At 45.3% G+C, this 21,915-nt stretch overlaps 1 protein-coding gene across 2 annotated transcripts in view; it reads right to left on the minus strand.

Moving 5' to 3' along the window:
- LOC124718897 (multiple epidermal growth factor-like domains protein 10) overlaps positions 1-21,915 on the minus strand; it is a 166,116-nt gene that overhangs the window by 99,427 nt on the left and 44,774 nt on the right. For both annotated transcript variants that reach the window (XM_047244545.1, XM_047244544.1), the window contains exons 2-3: positions 17,419-17,539; positions 7,898-8,025 (exon numbers count right to left, since the gene is read on the minus strand). In XM_047244545.1, coding sequence (XP_047100501.1) covers positions 7,898-8,025; positions 17,419-17,539 — 249 coding nt within the window. The remainder of the gene's footprint in view (positions 1-7,897; positions 8,026-17,418; positions 17,540-21,915) is intronic.

A 21,915-nucleotide genomic window follows, 5' to 3' on the forward strand; every position in this document is an offset into this window, starting at 1 on the left:
TGCTGAATCCATGTTGGTTATGATGAAGGAGATTTGTATTATCTAAGAACGTCATAATACGAGAACACAAAACATGTTCCATTATTCTACAACAGATTGACGTAAGCGAAATAGGCCTATAATTATTCGCATCTGATTTATGACCCTTCTTGAAAATGGGAACGACCTGCGCTTTCTTCCAGTCGCTAGGTACTTTACGTTCTTCCAGCGATCTACGATAAATTGCTGATAGAAAGGGGGCAAGTTCTTTAGCATAATCACTGTAGAATCTTAAGGGTATCTCCTCTGGTCCGGATGCTTTTCCGCTACTAAGTGATAGCAGTTGTTTTTCAATTCCGATATCGTTTATTTCAATATTTTCCATTTTGGCGTCCGTGCGACGGCTGAAGTCAGGGACCGTGTTACGATTTTCCGCAGTGAAACAGTTTCGGAACACTGAATTCAGTATTTCTGCCTTTCTTCGGTCGTCCTCTGTTTCGGTGCCATCGTGGTCAACGAGTGACTGAATAGGGGATTTAGATCCGCTTACCGATTTTACATATGACCAAAACTTTTTAGGGTTCTTGTTCAGATTGTTTGCCAATGTTTTATGTTCGAATTCGTTGAATGCTTCTCTCATTGCTCTCTTTACGCTCTTTTTCGCTTCGTTCAGCTTTTCCTTATCAGCTATGATTCGACTACTCTTAAACCTATGATGAAGCTTTCTTTGTTTCCGTAGTACCTTTCGTACATGATTGTTATACCACGGTGGATCTTTCCCCTCGCTTTGGACCTTAGTCGATACGAACTTATCTAAGGCGTACTGGACGATGTTTCTGAATTTTTTCCATTTTTGTTCCACATCCTCTTCCTCAGAAATGAACGTTTGATGGTGGTCACTCAGATATTCTGCGATTTGTGCCCTATCACTCTTGTTAAGCAAATATATTTTCCTTCCTTTCTTGGCATTTCTTATTACACTTGTAGTCATTGATGCAACCACTGACTTATGATCACTGATACCCTCTTCTACATTCACGGAGTCGAAAAGTTCCGGTCTATTTGTTGCTATGAGGTCTATAACGTTAGCTTCACGAGTTGGTTCTCTATCTGCTCGAAGTAATTCTCGGACAAGGCAGTCAGGATAATGTCACAAGAGTCTCTGTCCCTGGCTCCAGTTCTGATTGTGTGACTATCCCATTCTATACCTGGTAGATTGAAGTCTCCCCCCTATTACAATAGTATGATCACGAAACTTCTTCACGACGTTCTGCAGGTTCTCTCTGAGGCGCTCAACTACTACGGTTGCTGATGCAGGTGGTCTATAGAAGCATCCGACTATCATATCTGACCCACCTTTGATACTTAACTTAACCCAGATTATTTCACATTCCCATTCGCTAATAACTTCACTGGATATTATTGAATTCTTTACTGCTATAAATACTCCTCCACCATTGGCGTTTATCCTATCCTTGCGGTATATATTCCATTCTGTGTCTAGGATTTCGTTACTGTTCACTTCCGGTTTTAACCAACTTTCCGTTCCTAATACTATATGCGCACTATTTCCTTCAATAAGAGATACTAATTCAGGAACCTTGCCCTGGATACTCCTGCAGTTTACCAATATTACGTTAACTTTTCCTGTTTTTGGTCTCTGAGGGCGGACGTTCTTTATCAACGATGATAATGTCCTCTCTGGTAAGCCGTCAGGTATTTTATCGTTTCGCCCAAGGGGGGGTCCCTCTAACCTAAAAAACCCCCGTGTGCACGCCACACGTACTCTGCTACCCTAGTAGCTGCTTCCGGTGTGTAGTGCACGCCTGACCTGTCTAGGGGGGCCCTACAGTTCTCCACCCAATAACGGAGGTCGATGAATTTGCAACCATTATAGTCGCAGAGTCGTCTGAGCCTCTGGTTTAGACCCTCCACACGGCTCCAAACCAGAGGACCGCGATCGACTCTGGGCACTATGCTGCAGATATTAAGCTCAGCTTGCACTCCGCGTGCGATGCTGGTTGTCTTCACCAAATCAGCCAGCCGCCGGAAGGAACCAAGGATGGCCTCAGAACCCAAGCGGCAGGCGTCATTCGTTCCGACATGTGCTACTATCTGCAGCCGGTCACACCCAGTGCGTTCAATAGCTGCCGGAAGGGCCTCCTCCACATTACGGACGAGACCCCCCGGCAAGCACACCGAGTGCACACTGGCATTCTTCCCCGACCTACCCGCTATTTTCCTGAGGGGCTCCATAACCCGCCTAACGTTGGAGCTCCCTATAACTAATAGGCCCGCCCTCTGTGACTGTCGGGACCTTGCCGGAGAATCGGCCACTGGCCCAACAGGCGAGGCATCCTGTGGTGGCTCGGAAACGATGTCATCACCACTAGGAAGCACCCCGTACCTGTTGGAAAGGGGTAAGGCAGCTGCCACGCGGCCAGATCCCACCTTCGCCTTTCGGCCAGGCACGCGCGAGCCCACCACTGTCCGCCATTCACCCTGGAGTGATGGCTGACCGGTAAGATGCTCACTGCCGGAAGACGCAGCGACATCAGGGGTTCCATGTGATTCCAAGGCCACCGAAGTAGGCATAGGTCTCACCACAGTTGCCCCAACGCCACTACGAGCCGACGCCTGCGCCTCGAGCTCGATGAGCCTAACAGACAAAGCCTCCACCTGCCCCCGAAGAGTGGCCAATTCTCCTTGCGTCCGCTCACAACAACCACAGTCCCTACACATGACTATGTTTACCCTACTCTATACGGTGACAAATTCCCAAGATAATCTTCTGATGAGCTACTCTGATAATCAAGAAACACTCACTGAAATACGAGACGCGAAAACTACGCTAGGTTTTCCCAGAAAAACTATTTAAAAGCTAAGCGCAGCAAATAAGTACAAAAACGCTTTATACAAACAGTACTCGCTGCTGCTGGTGCTCTCGCTCTGGCTGTCACAAGACAACAGGGTTATTACAAATGATTGAAGCGATTTCACAGCTCTACAATAACTTTATTATTTGAGATATTTTCACAATGCTTTGCACACACATACAAAAACTCAAAGTTTTTTTAGGCATTCACAAATGTTCGATAGGTGCCCCTTTAGTGATTCGGCAGACATCAAGTCGATAATCAAGTTCCTCCCACATTGAGCGCAGCATGTCCCCATCAATGAGTTCGAAAGCATCGTTGATGCGAGCTCGCAGTTCTGGCACGTTTCTTGGTAGAGGAGGTTTAAACACTGAATCTTTCACATAACCCCACAGAAAGAAATCGCATGGGGTTAAGTCGGGAGAGCGTGGAGGCCATGACATGAATTGCTGATCATGATCTCCACCACGACCGATCCATGGGTTTTCCAATCTCCTGTTTAAGAAATGCCGAACATCATGATGGAAGTGCGGTGGAGCACCATCCTGTTGAAAGATGAAGTCGGCGCTGTCGGTCTCCAGTTGTGGCATGAGCCAATTATCCGCGGGCTACGCGTGAGACTTGCCCGCACGCGTTCAACCGTTTCTTCGCTCACTGCAGGCCGACCCGTTGATTTCCCCTTACAGAGGCATCCAGAAGCTTTAAACTGCGCATACCATCGCCGAATGGAGTTAGCAGTTGGTGGATCTTTGTTGAACTTCGTCCTGAAGTGTCGTTGCACTGTTATGACTGACTGATGTGAGTGCATTTCAAGCACGACATACGCTTTCTCGGCTCCTGTCGCCATTTTGTCTCACTGCGTTCTCGAGCGCTTTGACGGCAGAAACCTGAAGTGCGGCTTCAGCCGAACAAAACTTTATGAGTTTTTCTACGTGTCTGTAGTGTGTCGTGACCACATGTCAATGAATGAAGCTACAGTGAATTTATAAAATCGCTTCAATCATTTGTAATAGCCCTGTAATAATAATAATGTTGTTGTTGTTGTTGTGGTCTTCAGTCCTGAGACTGGTTTGATGCAGCTCTCCATGCTACTCTATCCTGTACAAGCTTCTTCATCTCCCAGTACCCACTGCAACCTACATCCTTCTGAATCTGCTTAGTGTATTCATCTCTTGGTCTCCCTCTACGATTTTTACCCTCCACGCTGCCCTCCAATGCTAAATTTGTGATCCCCTGATGCCTCAAAACATGCCCTACCAACCGATCCCTTCTTCTAGTCAAGTTGTGCCACAAACTGCTCTTCTACCCAATTCTATTCAATACCTCCTCATTTGTTACGTGATCTACCCACCTTATCTTCAGCATTCTTCTGTAGCACCACATTTCGAAAGCTTCTATTCTCTTCTTGTCTAAACTGGTTATCGTCCATGTTTCCCTTCCATATATGGCTACACTCCATACAAATACTTTCAGAAACGACTTCCTGACACTTAAATCTATACTCGATGTTAACAAATTCCTCTTCTTCAGAAACGCTTTCCTTGCTATTGCCAGTCTACATTTTATATCCTCTCTACTTCGACCATCATCAGTTATTTTACTCCCTAAATAGCAAAACTCCTTTACTACTTTAAGTGTCTCATTTCCTAATCTAATCCCCTCAGCATCACCCGATTTAATTTGACTACATTCCATTATCCTCGTTTTGCTTTTGTTGATGTTCATCTTATATCCTCCTTTCAAGACACTGTCCATTCCGTTCAACTGCTCTTCCAAGTCCTTTGCTGTCTCTGACAGAATTACAATGTCATCGGCGAACCTCAAAGTTTTTACTTCTTCTCCATGACTTTTAATACCTACTCCGAACTTTTCTTTTGTTTCTTTTACTGCTTGCTCAATATACAGATTGAATAACATCGGGGAGAGGCTACAACCCTGTCTCACTCCTTTCCCAACCACTGCTTCCCTTTCATGCCCCTCGACTATTATAACTGCCGTCTGGTTTCTGTACAAATTGTAAATAGCCTTTCGCTCCCTGTATTTTACCCCTGCCACCTTCAGAATTTGAAAGAGAGTATTCCAGTTAACGTTGTCAAAAGCTTTCTCTAAGTCTACAAATGCTAGAAACGTAGGTTTGCCTTTTCTTAATCTTTCTTCTAAGATAAGTCGTATGGTTAGTATTGTCTCACGTGTTCCAACATTTCTACGGAATCCAAACTGATCTTCGCCGAGGTCGGGTTCTACCAGTTTTTCCATTCGTCTGTAAAGAATTCGCGTTAGTATTTTGCAGCTGTGATTTATTAAACTGATAGTTCGGTAATTTTCACATCTGTCAACACCTGCTTTCTTTGGGATTGTAATAATTATATTCTTCTTGAAGTCTGTGGGTATTTCGCCTGTCTCATACATCTTGCTCACCAGATGGTAGAGTTTCGTCATGACTGGCTCTCCCAAGGCCATCAGTAGTTCTAATGGAATGTTGTCTAGTCCCGGGGCCTTGTTTCGACTCAGGTCTTTCAGTGCTCTGTCAAACTCTTCACGCAGTATCTTAGCTCCCATTTCATCTTCATCTACATCCTCTTCCATTTCCATAATATTGTCCTCAAGTACAACGCCCTTGTATAAACCCTCTCTCTATATATAATATATATGTATATATATAATATAAATGTAATAATAATATGCTTTTGAATACAATTAAAATATAACGGCGATAACTGTTTAGTGTTATTGGAAATAATATGTAGTAAATTAATGAGTAAGGTAGTCGATCCTATAAGAAGAGATAAAATTGGGCATATTCAGGTGTTTTGCTTTATATCGACGAAGCCGATGATACGGCGTCATTTTTTCGTTTACTCTTAGAAATAAACAAGTAAAGAAGTGCTAATTGTGCGTTATGAAAAAATATAGGGGCGGGTTTTAGATAACTACGGTATACGATCAGAGTAACAAAAGGATAATTAGTTACACGAAATCGCGGATAGCGAAGTGTGGTCATTAAATTGAGTACACCTACAGGGCGGTAAATTCCGGGATAAATCTATACGCATCTCACGAGGGGCGCGGTATTGAGACCGGTTTTTTTTTTAATTATATCGCAGAGAGGGGGCTCCAATTTATGAAAAGGAGAAAAACGTTAACTTTTACGCGAACTATTAATAATGGCGGCCTAAAAAACATTCGTGGAGGGCGGTGGCTAAACTGGAAGAGTCAATAACAAAATATTTTATCATTATCATTGACTGTTGGTGTCGAACAACCAAAATTGTTCATGAAAGGGTTTCGATGGCACTTTGGAGTTAGGGTTCAGGCACTCACATATACTCCACATCAGGGTGTGAATGAGTGGTGAATGCGAAATAAAACTGTGAACAAAGTTACGTTAAATAAAACAGAAGAAACAAGACAGTTTGGTCGTATCTGTTATTATTCCATAAACTGTAACATTTCTTACCGTTGTACGAAGCCTTTATAGACGATCTTTGCTACGAAGGGATCTCGTTAAGAGTTAAGTTTTGGGGACCTGGTCAAGAGGGGGTAGTTCGTAGATCCTAATTACTGCTGCTATTCTGGAACCAAGTGCTATCGTGACCGTTGTGTGTTGTCAATGACTTAAGGTTACCATATCTCGTGCTCTAAGATCGACGCGCCTTTCCACTTGGTATAACGGTGCCTCACGGCAACAAAGACAACGCCGACGGTAGAACATCATCTTTCAGAAGTAGAAATATTTGTTTAAAAAGTTTTTGATAGTCTTGAGCTACAGTCAAGCAAAACTTTTTAAAATAGTAAACTGCCATTTGACTGTGTACTATTTTATTCTGATCTACCTAGATTTCTGTTTTTATATCATTGTTGTTGTTGTGGTCTTCAGTCCTGAGACTGGTTTGATGCAGCTCTCCATGCTACTCTATCCTGTGCAAGCTTTTTCATCTCCCAGTACCTACTGCAACCTACATCCTTCTGAATCTGCTTAGTGTATTCATCTCTTGGTCTCCCCCTACGATTTTTACCCTCCACGCTGCCCTCCAATACTAAATTGGTGATCCCTTGATGCCTCAGAACATGTCCTACCAACCGATCCCTTCTTCTGGTCAGGTTGTGCCACAAACTTCTCTTCTCCCCAATCCTATTCAATACTTCCTCATTAGTTATGTGATCTACCCATCTAATCTTCAGCATTCTTCTGTAGCACCACATTTCGAACGCTTCTATTCTCTTCTTGTCCAAACTATTTATCGTCCATGTTTCACTTCCATACATGGCTACACTCCATACGAATACTTTCAGAAATGACTTCCTGACACTTAAATCAATACTGGATGTTAACAAATTTCTCTTCTTCAGAAACGCTTTCCTTGCCATTGCCAGCCTACATTTTATATCCTCTCTACTTCGACCATCATCAGTTATTTTGCTCCCTAAATAGCAAAACTCCTTTACTACTTTAAGTGCCTCATTTCCTAATCTAATTCCCTCAGCATCACCCGACTTAATTAGACTACATTCCATTATCCTTGTTTTGCTTTTGTTGATGTTCATCTTATATCCTCCTTTCAAGACACTGTCCATTCCATTCAACTGCTCTTCCAAGTCCTTCGCTGTCTCTGACAGAATTACAATGTCATCGGCGAACCTCAAAGTTTTTATTTCTTCTCCATGAATTTTAATACCTACTCCGAATTTTTCTTTTGTTTCCTTTACTGCTTGCTCAATATACAGATTGAACAACATCGGGGAGAGGCTACAACCCTGTCTTACTCCCTTCCCAATCACTGCTTCCCTTTCATGTCCCTCGACTCTTATAACTGCCATCTGGTTTCTTTATCATGCACAATGCTGAAAGTTGTAAGAACATTTTAATATTACTTCTGTTAAAACTTCCGTATGTGTCACACAACTCCTCCTTGGTAATGCAATCTTTTCTTATGTCAGTGTAAAACAAGGGTAAGAAAAATTCCACACCTCACAGGATGGTAGCAGATCTACAGCTGCAACCTGAGCATTTACTGTGAACATTGAACCAGCTGAGCACCCACCTGCCTGGAGCAGAACACTCCTGCCTCGGAGCACAGCCTCCTTCACAGACGGGTTCGCAGTCGTGGGATTGTGACGCCCTGCTGTAGCCCGGGCAGCACTCCACCTCGGTCCTGTATGACTGAACCACCTGCAAAACGTGGAAGGTGCCAGTTGGCTGGGACAGCCCTCAGCTATATTGAGAGACAAGACTATGAGCCACATGTGGCTATGGTGGGTCGGCAGTTGTGGGATTATGATGCCCTGCTGTAGCCCGGGCAACACTCCACCTCGGTCCTGTATGACTGAACCACCTGCAAAACATGGAGGGTGCAAATTGACGTAGTGCAGTTCTCAGCAATATTATGAGACAAGACTATGACCCACATATGCCTACAGTGAGCTGGCAGTTGTCGGATCATGATGCCCCACTGTAGCCTGGCCGGTACTCCACCTCGATCCTGTATGACTGAACCACCTACAAAACGTGGAAGGTGCAAATTGACATAGGGTAGCTCATATTACGAGACAGAACTATGAGCCACTTGTGCCTATGGTGAGTTGGCAGTTGTCAGATTATGATGCCCCACTGTAGCCTGGGCAGCACACCACCTCGGTCATGTATGACTGAACCACCTGCAAAACATGGAAGGTGCAGATTGACAAAGGGCAGTTCTCAGCTATATTACATGACAAGACTATGAGCCACTTGTGCCTACACTGGGTTGGAAGTTGTCGGATCATGATACCCCACTGTAGACTGGCCAGCACTCCACCTGTATCCTATATGACTGACATCTGCAAAAAAATGAAGGTGCAAATTGACATAAGGTAGTTCTCAGCTATATTGTGAGACAGGACTATGAGTCACTTGTGCCTATGGTGGGTTGGCAGTTGTCAGATTATGATGTCCCGCTGTAGCCTGGCCAGCGCTCCACCTCGGTCCTGTATCACTGAACCACCTGCAAAAAAAAAAAAAAAAAAACAAGAAAGGTGCAAATTGGCGAGGGCAGTTCACAGCTATATTACATGACAAGACTATGAGCCACTTGTGCCTACACTGGGTTGGAAGTTGTCGGATCATGATGCCCCACTGTAGACTGGCCAGCACTCCACCTGTATCCTATATGACTGAACCACCTACAAAAAAAGAAAGGTACAAATTGACATAAGGTAGTTCTCAGCTATATTGTGAGACAAGACTATGAGTCACTTGTGCCTATGGTGGGTTGGCAGTGGTCAGATTATGATGTCCCGCTGTAGCCTGGCCAGCGCTCCACCTCGGTCCTGTATCACTGAACCACCTGCAAAAAAAAAAAAACAAGGAAGGTGCAAATTGGCGAGGGCAGTTCACAGCTATATTACATGACAAGACTATGAGCCTCTTGTGCCTACACTGGGTTGGAAGTTGTCGGATCATGATGCCCCACTGTAGACTGGCCAGCACTCCACCTGTATCCTATATGACTGAACCACCTACAAAAAAAGAAAGGTGCAAATTGACATAAGGTAGTTCTCAGCTATATTGTGAGACAAGACTATGAGTCACTTGTGCCTATGGTGGGTTGGCAGTGGTCAGATTATGATGTCCCGCTGTAGCCTGGCCAGCGCTCCACCTCGGTCCTGTATCACTGAACCACCTGCAAAAAAAAAAACAAGGAAGGTGCAAATTGGCGAGGGCAGTTCACAGCTATATTACATGACAAGACTATGAGCCTCTTGTGCCTACAGTGGGTTGACACTTGTCAGATTATGATGCCCTGCTGTAGCCTGTCCAGCACTCCACCTCCGTTCTGTATGACTGAACAACCTGCAAAACATGGGGGTGCAAAATTGATGGGGGCAGTTATTAGCTATATTATGAGACAAGACTATGAGCCACTTGTGCCTACAGTAGTTTGGCAGTTGTCAGATTATAATGCCCCACTGTAGCCTGGACAGCACTCCACCTCAGTCCCTTATGACTGAGCCACGTGCAAAAAATTAAACATGCAGATTAATGGGGGCAGTTCTCAGCTATATTACAGGACAAGACTACGAGCCACATGTGCCTACAGTGTGTTGGAAGTTGTGGGATTATGATGCCCTGCTGTAGCATGGCCAGCACTCCACTTGTCCTGTATGATGGAACCACCTGCAAAACACTGGGGGTACAAACTGACGGGGACAGCTGTCAGTTACATTACGAGAGAAGACTATGAGCCAGTTGTGCCTACGGTGGGTTGGCATTTGTCGGATTATGATGTCCTGCTGCTGTAGCCTGGCCCTGTACGACTGAACCACCTGCAAAAGAAGGAGATGCAAAATTGATGGGGGGCGTTCTCAGCTACGTTACGAGACAAGACTATGAATCAAACGGGCCTGCACTGAATCGGCAGTCATCGGGCTGTAATGCTCTGCTGTAACCCGGGCAGCACTCCACCTTGGTCATGTACGACTGCTTCATCTTCTCGGCTGCATTATGGAAGAGGACTATGAATCAGTCTCGCTTACACGAGTCAAAACATTACGATCACTACCCTTCAGGAAAGTTAATGCTCACGTTGGCATAGTGGGCCGGTAAAGAGGTAGGGCGACATATAAGTGGAACAGAGTCGAATGCGGAATCGTTCTAGTGACGATATGGGTCACAAATGGGGATAATTTGTGGTCTGGAGAATTATTTGCCTAGTAGATTGGTCAAGGACGGAAAAGGCTCACCATGGTTTAATAACGAAATTCGGAAACTGCTGAGGAAGCAGTGGCTGTTGCACTCAGTTCAGAAGAGAACGCGCAAATGACGGCAAGTAAAGGTTTGCAGAGATTCGTGCACTTGTGAAGAGATCTGTGCGTGAAGCATGACAGCTACCACCATCCTACCTTACCTGGCAGAGAACGCGACAAAATTATGGTCCTACCTCAAGTCGCTAAGCGGGTCCAAGGCTTCCATTTAGTCCTTTGTTGGCCAACCTGGTGTGGCATTTGAAGATAGCGAAACGAAACCCGAAATTTTAAATTTCGCGTTCAAGAAATCTTTCAAGCAGGAGAATTGTACAAACATACAGTCATTTGACCATCGGACAGTCTTCCGTATGGACGCCATAGCAATAAGGATGCCTGGCATAGAGAAACAACTGAAAGTCTTAAAAACAAATAAGTTGCCAGGTTCAGATGTAATCCCATTTCAGTTTCACAACCTACAGCATTGGACCATTACCTAGATAGGAGTTATTGCGCATCTCTAGCCCAGCCTGATGTTCGAAACGATTGGTAAAAAGCATAGGTGCCTCCAGTATATGAGAAGGGCAAAACAACAGGCCCGCAAAATTACAGACCAATATCCCTAACGTTGACTTTATGCACAATCCTTGAAAGTATTCTCAGCTCGAATGTAATAAATTTTCTTGAGACCGAGAAGCTTACGTCCACGAATCACCATGGTTAGAGAAAGCATTTCTCGTGTGAAACTGAGCTTGCCCTTTTCTCACAATACAGCCGTGTCAACTATGGATGAAGGGCAAAAGGCAGATTTCATATATCTAGCTGTGCGAAGCGCATGTGACGTGGTGTCCCCACTGTGGGCTGTTAAAGAAGGTACAACATATGAATTAGGTTGCCAGATATTTTAGTGGCTCAAAAACTTTTTAACTAATAGAACCCAGTACGTTGTCCTCGATGGCGGGTGTTCATCAGAGACGAGAGTATCGTCAGGAGTGCCCCAGGGTTGTGTGATGGGAACACTGTTGTTCTCCATGTAGGTAAATGATTTGGCTGACAGGGTGGGCAACAATCTGCAGATTTTTGCTGATCATGCTGCGGTGTACAGTAAAGTGTCGAAGTAGAGTGACTATAGGAGGATGCAAGATGACTTAGAGAAATTTTCTAGTTGGTGTGATGAATGGCAGTTAGCTGTAAATGTAGAAAAATGTGAGTTAATGCGGATGAGCAGGAAAAACAAATCCGTAATGTTCGTATACAGTATTACTAGTGCCCAACTTGACACAGTCACGTTGTTTCAGTAATTGTGCGTAACACTGCTAAGCGTTTGGTTTATTGGGACAATTTTAGGAAAGCGTGGTTCACCTGTAAAAAGATCGCTCATAGGACGCTGTTCTTGAGTGCTGCTCCAGTGTTACTGATCTGTACGAGGTCGGGTTGAAGGACGACATCGAAGTAATTCTGAAGGCGGCTGCTAGGTTTGTCACCTGTAAATTACAACAACACGCAAATGTTACAGAGATGCTTTGGGAACTCAAATGGGAATCCGTGGAGGGTAGGCGACGCTCTTTTCGAGAAACAAAATTCAGAAAATTTAGAGAACCGTCTTTTGAAGCTGACTGCAGAACGATGCTACTGTCACGAACGTCATTTCGATGAAGGACCACGAAGATTTGAGAAACTAGGACTCGTGTGGAGGTAGATCGTCATTTTAAACTCCATCTATTTGTGAGCGGACCACGAAGATTTGAGAAACTAGGACTCGTGTGGAGGTAGATCGTCATTTTTCCCTCGGTCTGTAAGCGGACCACGAAGATTTGAGAAACTAGGACTCGTGTGGAGGTAGATCGTCATTTTTCCCTCCGTCTATTTGTGAGTGGACCACGAAGATTTGAGAAACTAGGACTCGTGTGGAGGTAGATCGTCATTTTTCCCTCTGTCTATTTGTGAGCGGACTACGAAGATTTGAGAAACTAGGACTCGTGTGGAGGTAGATCGTCATTTTTCCCTCGGTCTGTGAGAGGACCATGAAGATTTGAGAAACTAGGACTCGTGTGGATGTAGATCGTCATTTTTCCCTCCGTCTATTTGTGAGCGAACCACGAAGATTTGAGAAACTAGGACTCGTGTGGAGGTAGATCGTCATTTTTCCCTCGGTCTGTGAGCGGGCCACGAAGATTTGAGAAACTAGGACTCGTGTGGAGGTAGATCATCATTTTTCCCTCCGTCTATTTGTGAGTGGACCACGAAGATTTGAGAAACTAGAACTCGTGTGGAGGTAGATCGTCATTTTTCCCTCCGTCTATTTGTGAGCGGACCATGAAGATTTGAGAAACTAGGACTCGTGTGGAGGTCGGTCTGCCTCGGCAAATGCGGGCTGGTTTCCCTTATTTCGCCTCAGTTACACTATGTCGACAATGCTATGCAAACACTGTCTCCATGTATGCTTACGCCGTAATTTCTCTACCACGCAAACATTTGGGGTTACACTGATTAGGTATGAGACCTTCCCGCGGGGACGATCCACAGGGGGCCGAACCGCACAATAACCATGGGTTCAGTGTGGGGCAGCTATGGAGAGGGTGGACTGCTGTGGCCTGTTGTGGGGTTGTGAACCACTGAGGACTATGGCAGGACGAAGCCTCTGTATCTTTTCTGGGTCCTTGATTCAATCAATACACACACAAGCCAGTTTGACAGAGAATAGTTTGTTATGGACCATGACCTGGGAACTAGGATCTCTGAAATGGTGACGCTTGTTGGCTGTTGATATGCTGCTGTCATGAGAATCTGTGGAAAGTAATTCAAAGACAGTGAAATCACGTCTATGCCTCACCACAGAACGTGGAGGTCAGAGGCTTGCCTACTCTGTAATGCGTTATAGATGACGATCTGTGCACACCTGAATTTCGGGCACAAGTGTTTCAGAGCACACAGGTCAGCACACACTGTTGAACATGGACCCTGGAACAGGCGACCCCTACGTGTTCCCATGCTGACACAACGACATTGTCAATTACGATTGCTGTGAGCTTGGCGTCATTGCGGTTAGACCGCGAGTCAACAATGATGTGTCGCCGGGACATTTGAATTACACTACAGGCCATTAAAATTGCTACACCAAGAAGAAATGCAGATGATCAACAGGTATTCATTGGACAAACCTATTATACTAGAAGTGACATGTGATTATATTTTCACGCAGTTTGGGTGCATAGATCCTGAGAAATCAGTACCCAGAACAACCACCTCTGGCCCTAATAACGGCCTTGATAGGCCTGGGCATTGATTCAGAGCTTGGGTGGCGTGTACAGGTACAGCTGCCCATGAAGCTTCAACACGATACCACAGTTCATCAAGAGTAGTGACTGGCGTATTGTGACGAGCCAGTTGGTCGGCCACCATTGACAAGACGTTTTCAGTTGGTGAGAGATCTGGAGAATGTGCTGGCCAGGACAGCAGTGGAACATTTTCTGTATCCAGAAAGGCCCGTAGAGGACTTGCAACATGCGGTCGTGCATTATCCTGCAGAAATGTAGGTCTTCGAAGGGAAATGTAACGTCCACTGTTCAAACTGCCGTCAATGCGAACAAGAGGTGACAGAAACGTGTAACCAATGGCACCCCATACCATCACGTCAGGTGATACACCAGTATGGCGATGACGAATACACACTTCCAATATGCGTTCACCGTCATGTCGCCAACCAAGGATGCGACCATCATGATGCTGTAAACAGAACCTGAATTCATCCGAAAAAATGACGTTTTGCCATTCGTGCACCAGCACCCAGGTTCGTCGTTGCAAACGTCCCCATCTGTTGACTCAGGGATCGAGACGTGGCTGCACGATCCGTTACAGCCGTGCGGATAAGATGCCTGTCACCTCGACTGCTAGTGATACGAGGCCGTTGGGATACAGCACGGCTTTCCATATTACGCTTCTGAACCCACCGATTCCATATTCTGCTAACAGTCTTTGGATCTCGACCAACGCGAGCAGCAATGTCGCGATACGATAAACCGCAACTGCGATAGGGTACAATCCGACCTTTATCAAATTTGGAAACGTGATGGTAGGCATTTCTTCTCCTTACACGAGGCATCACAACAACGTTTCTCCAGGCAACGGCGGCCACCTGCTGTTTGTGTATGAGAGATCAGTTGGAAACTTTTCTCATGTCAGCACGTTGTAGGTGTCGCCACTGGCGCCAACCTTGTGTGAATGCTCTGAAAAGCTAATCATTTGCATATCACAGCATCTTCTTCCTGTCGGTTAAATTTCTCGTCTGTAGCCGACACCAGACCGACAGGCGTGTCTGGATACATCGTCAAAAGTAACAGCTACTCAAAACGTTCATTGTGCCATGGACAGTAACCGGCGGTGGCAGCACTGTTTCACCTGAACTTCCATAAGACTGCAGACAGTGATCGAAAGCACAAAGACAGCTGCAGACTACTTGAATATTGCTGCAGACTTCGTGCAGCTCTTTACACTTCTTGTCTTCGCTGACAATGATAGCATGTTCCAGCAGGATAACTCTCCATCTCATAGGGTCGGATTCATGCTAAAGTGGTTTCAGAAGCACGATGGTGATTCAAGCTGATGTCCTCTATGGGACACATCTGTGATGCTGTCGTACGCCATTTCTGTACCGACGAATAACTGGGCTGTAAATTACTGGAACTGCGTGAGCTGTGAGTGGGTATCTGGTGCCACAAACCTCTGGGAACCTACCAGGGTCTTATCGCGGCCAAGCTACTCAGAATCGCTGTTGTGTTGCGTTCCAAAGGTGGACCAAAACGCTGTTAAGCAGAAGGTTATTCTGCTCATCAGTGTACACTTATCAGCCAGAACATTATCACCGCTGACATACTATCAATATAAACGTGTCAGGCGAGAGCGGCGTCACCTGTCGGGGAGTGACAGTCAGACAGACACACGTAAGATGCATGTAGTATCACTGAGCGTGTTGTCCGTGTGTAGAATGGGGAAGGTGGGATATCTCTCTGAGGCTGACCGAGGGCAGATTGTGATGGCCTGCAGGCTCGGCATGAGCATTATGGAAACTGCTCGAGTTATCGGGCGTTCGAGAAATGCTGTGGTGAGTGTCTTCAACACGTGGCGTAACCAAGGTCCAGACCTCGTGGGATTAGGCAGCCACCCCTCATCACAGACTTCGGATGTCGTAGGCTACGCAGACTGGTAAAACAGAACAGGTGGCGACCTGTGGCGGAATTAACATCAGACTTTAATGCTGGGCAGAGTACAAGTGTGTGTGAGCACAGAGTGCACCGCACGCTCCTAACGATGAGCCTCTGCAGCCAACGCCCCACGCACGTGCCAATGCTAATACCACGACATTGGGAACTGTGACTCAAATGGGCTCGTGACCATCAGCACTGGAAGCTTGCGCAGTGGCAGAGTGCAGCATGGTCTGGTGAATCTCGATACCTTCTTCATCATGCCGATGGGAGGGCATGAATCCGTCATCTTCCAGGAGAACAGCTCCCTGACACCTGTACTGCAGAACAGACAAGCTGATATCGGCTGCATTGTGGTGTGGGGACTATTCACGTGGGCGTCCATGGGCCAGCAGATTTCCCCGTAGCGTACTTCACCAGCAGAGGGGCTAACGTAGACTATTACAGAAGAGCTTGTATCACAGCACATGGACTCTTGAAGCTGAGTAGCAGCCACCTGTTCAAGTAAACAAAGAGTTGATAATTAATTGAAACCCTCAGCTGCTGAGGGTTGTTGATATACCTCGATGGGGACAGCTGAAAATGTGTGCCCCGACTGGACTCAAACCTATTAAGTACATTATGTATGTACATTGTGAGCAGTTTGGAATGTGGGTCTCACGGGAAGCGTGCAAGGGATAAGTCCCTGCAGTCGCGCTATTCATCTATGACCTCGGTGGCTCAGATGGATAGAGCATCTGCTATGTAAGCAGGGGATCCCAGGTTTGAGTCCCGGTCGGAGCACACATTTTCAGCTGTCCCCATCGAGGTATATCAACAACACCAGTCGGCAGCTGAGGGTTTCAATTAATTATCATGTGTTCTAGAGAAGCTGCACGGTCATCAATGGTATCTGTTCTTTCGAGGACAGTTACTATCTTCACACATAAACAAGGAGCCCTGTTAATACAAGTGTGCAGTTGTGTGGTAGAAAGAGGCTATTGGCCACCAAACAACATCCTCTTCTTTGATTCCAATCGTACAGTGGCGACGAGGACAAAACCGAATGAATGATGCATTTGCGTAAATTCATGGGCCATTCCTCAGAAAACCCAAAAAAAGCATTTTTCACCATTTTTTTTCGCCGTCAGCTTCGGATGAAGCCCCTAGCCGCGGATACCAAGACGGCTATGCACCGCAAATTGCTAAATTTTTTCCGATATGTACCTAAAACCCCTATCTGGAACTACCTTGAAAATTTTCTTTATATCTTTATCCATTTCCAACTTACTCATGTGGTGACTGGACCTAGCAGCCTTTCTACATCTACATGCATACTCTGCAAATCACATTTAAGTGCCTGGCAGAGGGTTCATCTGAATTGCTTCGACGTCATCCTGTAATCCGACCTGGTCGGGACTACGAATATTGCAGTGGCTCACACTAGTCCTCTGTATGCGGCCTTCTCCAGAGGTGAGTTACACTTATGTAAAATTCTCCCAAATAACTGCAATCGACCAGTCGCTTTCTCTACTACCAAACTTAAGTGCTTGTTCCAGATACAGCATGTGAGTAACACGAACTGCGAATCACTCGGAACGAGGCAGATGGATGGTCTTGAAAGAAGATCACCGTGCTGTGTGGTCTCCGATGGACCGACTCACCTTCGAGGTCTTGACAGTCTGCCAGAAGACGCGGTTCTTGCTGCATCTCCCACTCCAGCAGAGGGTGTAGTAGGTGCGGATGATTGGCCTGTACTCCACATCAAAAGCTGTCTCTGTGAACCTGCAACATCACAGTTTTTCTCAAAAAATGGTTCAAATGGCTCTAAGCCCTAAGGGACTTAACATTTGAGGTCATCAATCCCCTAGAACTACTTAAACCTAACTAACCTAAGGACATCACACACAACCATGCCCGAGACAGGATTCGAACCTGCGACCGTAGCAGCAGCAGCGCGGTTCCGGACTGAAGAGCCTAGAACCGCTCGGCCACAGCGGTCGGCAGTTTTGCTCAAGGTGCGTCAACGAAAAACACGTCGCGCTCGCACAGTGCAGTTCAGAACTGCGCAATTGACGTGGAACGACGCGGCAGAGAGATGAAGAGAGGCGAAGGAATTCGCAGAGAGCTGAAGGGAGCTCTCACCACAGTCAGTTGGACAGCTCTAAATGAAGCACAGATGAAGGAGTTGAGGATCTGTTAGATGATGATCAACTTGGCTTTTGGATAGATAAGGACACGAGAGAGGCAGTTCCGACACTACACTTGATACTGGAAGCCAGACTCCAGAAAATTAATAAAATTTTATGCATATTACCAAGTGACTGTCCTGGAACCCTGAACCCAACCATTACCCATATAACGGCTTCCAGTTGCAACAGAAAATGCGATTTATTTATTTAACCTGATTAGAGCTATCAGGCCCTGTCTTATATTGGACAGGGTTCCACATAAACACACAGTACTTGTTTTATGTCATACTTACCTAAGAAATAACAATTTTAAGATCACAGCAGGCATTAAAACTATTCGAGTGTCGGAAGTGTCAGTGTGAGTAGATGATACTGACTATGAGCTAACAAAGTTAATACTGCTACCAGCTGTACTGCTGCAGCCACTAATAGTGGCAATAATAATGCTAATAATATACTAATAATATGAACAATAATAATAACCTAATAATAATAACAATAATAATAATGATCATAATAAATGTTCAAATGTGTGTGAAATATTATGGGACTCAACTACTAAGGTCATCAGTCCCTAAGCTTACACACTACTTAGCCTAAATTATCCTAAGGACAAACACACACACCCATGCCCGAGGGAGGACTAGAACCTCCGCCGGGATCAGCCGCTCAGTCCATGACTGCAGCGCCTCAGCCGGCAGCGGTGGTCTAGCGGTTCTAGGCGCTCAGTCCGAAACCGCGGGACTACTACGGTCGCAGGTTCGAATCCTGCCTTGGGCATGGATGTGTGTGATGTCCTTAGGTTAGTTAGGTGTAATTAGTTCTAAGTTCTAGGCGACTGATGACCTCAGAAGTTAAGTCGCATAGTGCTCAGAGCCATTTGAACCATTTTTTGCAGCGCCTCAGACCACTCGGCTAATCCCGCGCGGCATTAATGATCATATTAATAACAGTAATGATGGTGACAGATACAACAATAATTTGTAGGTCTGTAAAACAGATGTTTTTTTTATGTAGCGAGTTGTGCGACAAATTAATTTAAAGCGAGTTCGAACGCTCTATGCCGACCATGTTAAATTTAGTGACTTGGCTTCCCTGTATATCAGGAACCACTGCAGCCATTGACATGAAACTTTTACAGGACATTAAACTATACGTTCTGAGTCTACTGAACTGCAATAATTGCATTTCAGCCTCTGCTTTCGGAAACACAATTTTTTAATTACTCGGTTAAAATTTTGTGTACGTTATCCTAAATAATTTTAATTGTACATAACATTATGTACTTCTTTTAGTTCAGTAGACTCAGGCTATATATGTTATTACTCCCTGAAAATTTGAATACTCTACCGAAGTAGTTTCAGAGATTTAGGAAAATGCAACACAAAATGTTAATTTTCAGGAACGGCTTTTAATGTTTCAAAAGACTGTAACTCACTTAATATATGCTTTTTTTTTTGTCGCTTAGAAGCACCTTGCACAATACTGTATATGATCCTCTTGATCCTTTTCCAAGTTGTTTCTTAGTTTCTTCTTTCTGGACTCCGTAGTGGCCAACTGTGTTCCATACTCTGCTTTATCAATGCCGAACCGTGTCCATCCGTTCAAGTTCTCTGATGCTGTTTGCTCCACGATTAATTCCCGTATGCCTTAGCACTTACACCATACCAGTGTTGCCATCATTAAAAGCAATAACAGCATCACTAACCCCCACTTTAGTGTATTCATTTCAACAAAAACATTTTTTGGTAAGCGAGTACATATAAGATTATTGAATGACTCATTGAGATTTTGAGTCTGACCGTGCAGACACATCTTCAGTAATTCATGGTTTGCCAGGTCTTTGTAAATAGGCTTTATGATACCCATGATTGCTGCTGCGATGAAATGTTTATGGCTGTTTGAGTACTGGGCATTGCGGTAATTGCCCCATGAATCATGTCCAAGAGGGAAAAGGTGGTGTACTGGTTTTTCATCAGTTGACAGTCTGTGGAAGAGGGTAGCCCATACTGCCTCCTTCATTTTCAACAAATCCTCAGTATTATTTCTAATGGCCATCCCATAATACTGCCATGGTTCATCAACTATTTTGTCTGTCAGTCTGCCTCTTATGGTTTTACCATAAGAAAGTTTCTTGTCTCCCAAACTTTGTTTCCTCAACCTGGTGCCCATCCTCTTCTGGACATGGCCTTTATAACACAGAAATCCACAGCCTTCTAAGTAAAAAAAAAACTACCGATTTTATTAGATATTGAAGTAATGCATGTAAAAATTTTACATTTTCAACCGGTGTAGATTATATTCTAAAAAATAAGATAAAATACTTTCCATGTGAATTTATAAGTGTTGTGTATATCATTTTATTCGGAAAATAGCAAATTTTATAATGAGATAACAACCCAAAATATGAAAGAAATGTTCCCATTCTACCTCCCCTTAAGGTGACTATAGCGGCTAAGAGCACCGAGAAATGAGGAAGATCAGATAGAGCATTTACTAGGGTAACGAGAGCTTACAGGGACAATTTTCAGTACATTTCATAATTACTTACTGAATTTAAAAGTTTAAAATGCTGCCATAATCTGCTCATTAAGTGGTACACTGTTCAGTCACGTTAAGGTGGCCACCTGTCAAAAGCCTCAGCCACCTGTTGCACAGTACAGGCCGCGGTGAGAGGTACAGGAATAGAATGAGTGAGGTTCTGGCAGGTACTGACACGTATGTGGAGCCATGGCGACTCCAGCGCCGCGGTCAGCTGCGCTAGGTTTCTCGGCTGAGGATCCATGCCCTGTACAGCCCGATTAAGGTGTTCGCACCAATTCTCGATTGGGTTTTAATCTGGGGACTTTGGTGTCCAAGGGAATAAGATGAACTCAGCCTGGTGCTCTTCAAATCACGCACGTGATCTGTGAGCTGTGCCACGTGTTGCATTGACCTACTGGTAGATGCCATGATGGCAAGGAGAAATAAATTGCATGTAGGCGTGGACATTGACCCCCAATTCATACTTGTTTTGATCCATTGCGCATTCTAGAGTGACGAGATCATCCACAGAATGCCACAAAAACATTCTGCAGACCACAACACCTGCTCCTCTGCCACGGACCCTTCCGAAGATTGTTGCAGAGTATTTGCTTCCACTCATTTTATGCCATACACGCCAATGGCCATGTTGTCTAATAGAGCATAAAACGTGATTCGTGTGAAAAGGCCACCTGCCGCCACTCAGTGGACATCCAGCTCCATGCAAATTCCAGAATTAGTAGTCAATGAACAACAGTCAGCATAGGTGCATGTAGCAGACACTTGCTGCAAAGGCCCATACACAACAACATTTGCTGACCAGAAGACACTGTTGAGGGGGGACTCTGTTGAGGGGGGACTCTGTTGAGGGGGGACTCTGTTGAGGGGGGACTCTGTTGAGGGGCGACTCTGTTGAGGGGCGACTCTGTTGAGGGGCGACTCTGTTGAGGGGCGACTCTGTTGAGGGGCGACTCTGTTGAGGGGCGACTCTGTTGAGGGGCGACTCTGTTGAGGGGCGACTCTGTTGAGGGGCGACTCTGTTGAGGGGCGACTCTGTTGAGGGGCGACTCTGTTGAGGGGCGACTCTGTTGAGGGGCGACTCTGTTGAGGGGCGACTCTGTTGAGGGGCGACTCTGTTGAGGGGCGACTCTGTTGAGGGGCGACTCTGTTGAGGGGCGACTCTGTTGAGGGGCGACTCTGTTGAGGGGCGACTCTGCTGAGTGGCGACTCTGTTGGTAGCCCCGTCGTTCACCTAGCTGGTCAGATGTTCTACAGATGCACATGTATTCTCTTGTACACATCTCTGCAGTGATTGTTCAGCCCTGACATCTATGGTCTGTCATGCTTCACAGTTCCCTGGGCGCTGATTTTGGATGGTGCCAATCTGCCATGCATGGTATAAGTTAGCCATGGCTGTACGCGAACAGTTTACAGACGTAAGTGTTT

The sequence above is a fragment of the Schistocerca piceifrons genome, chromosome 10 (genome assembly GCF_021461385.2).
Source record: "Schistocerca piceifrons isolate TAMUIC-IGC-003096 chromosome 10, iqSchPice1.1, whole genome shotgun sequence".
In the NCBI taxonomy this organism is placed as follows: domain Eukaryota; kingdom Metazoa; phylum Arthropoda; class Insecta; order Orthoptera; family Acrididae; genus Schistocerca; species Schistocerca piceifrons.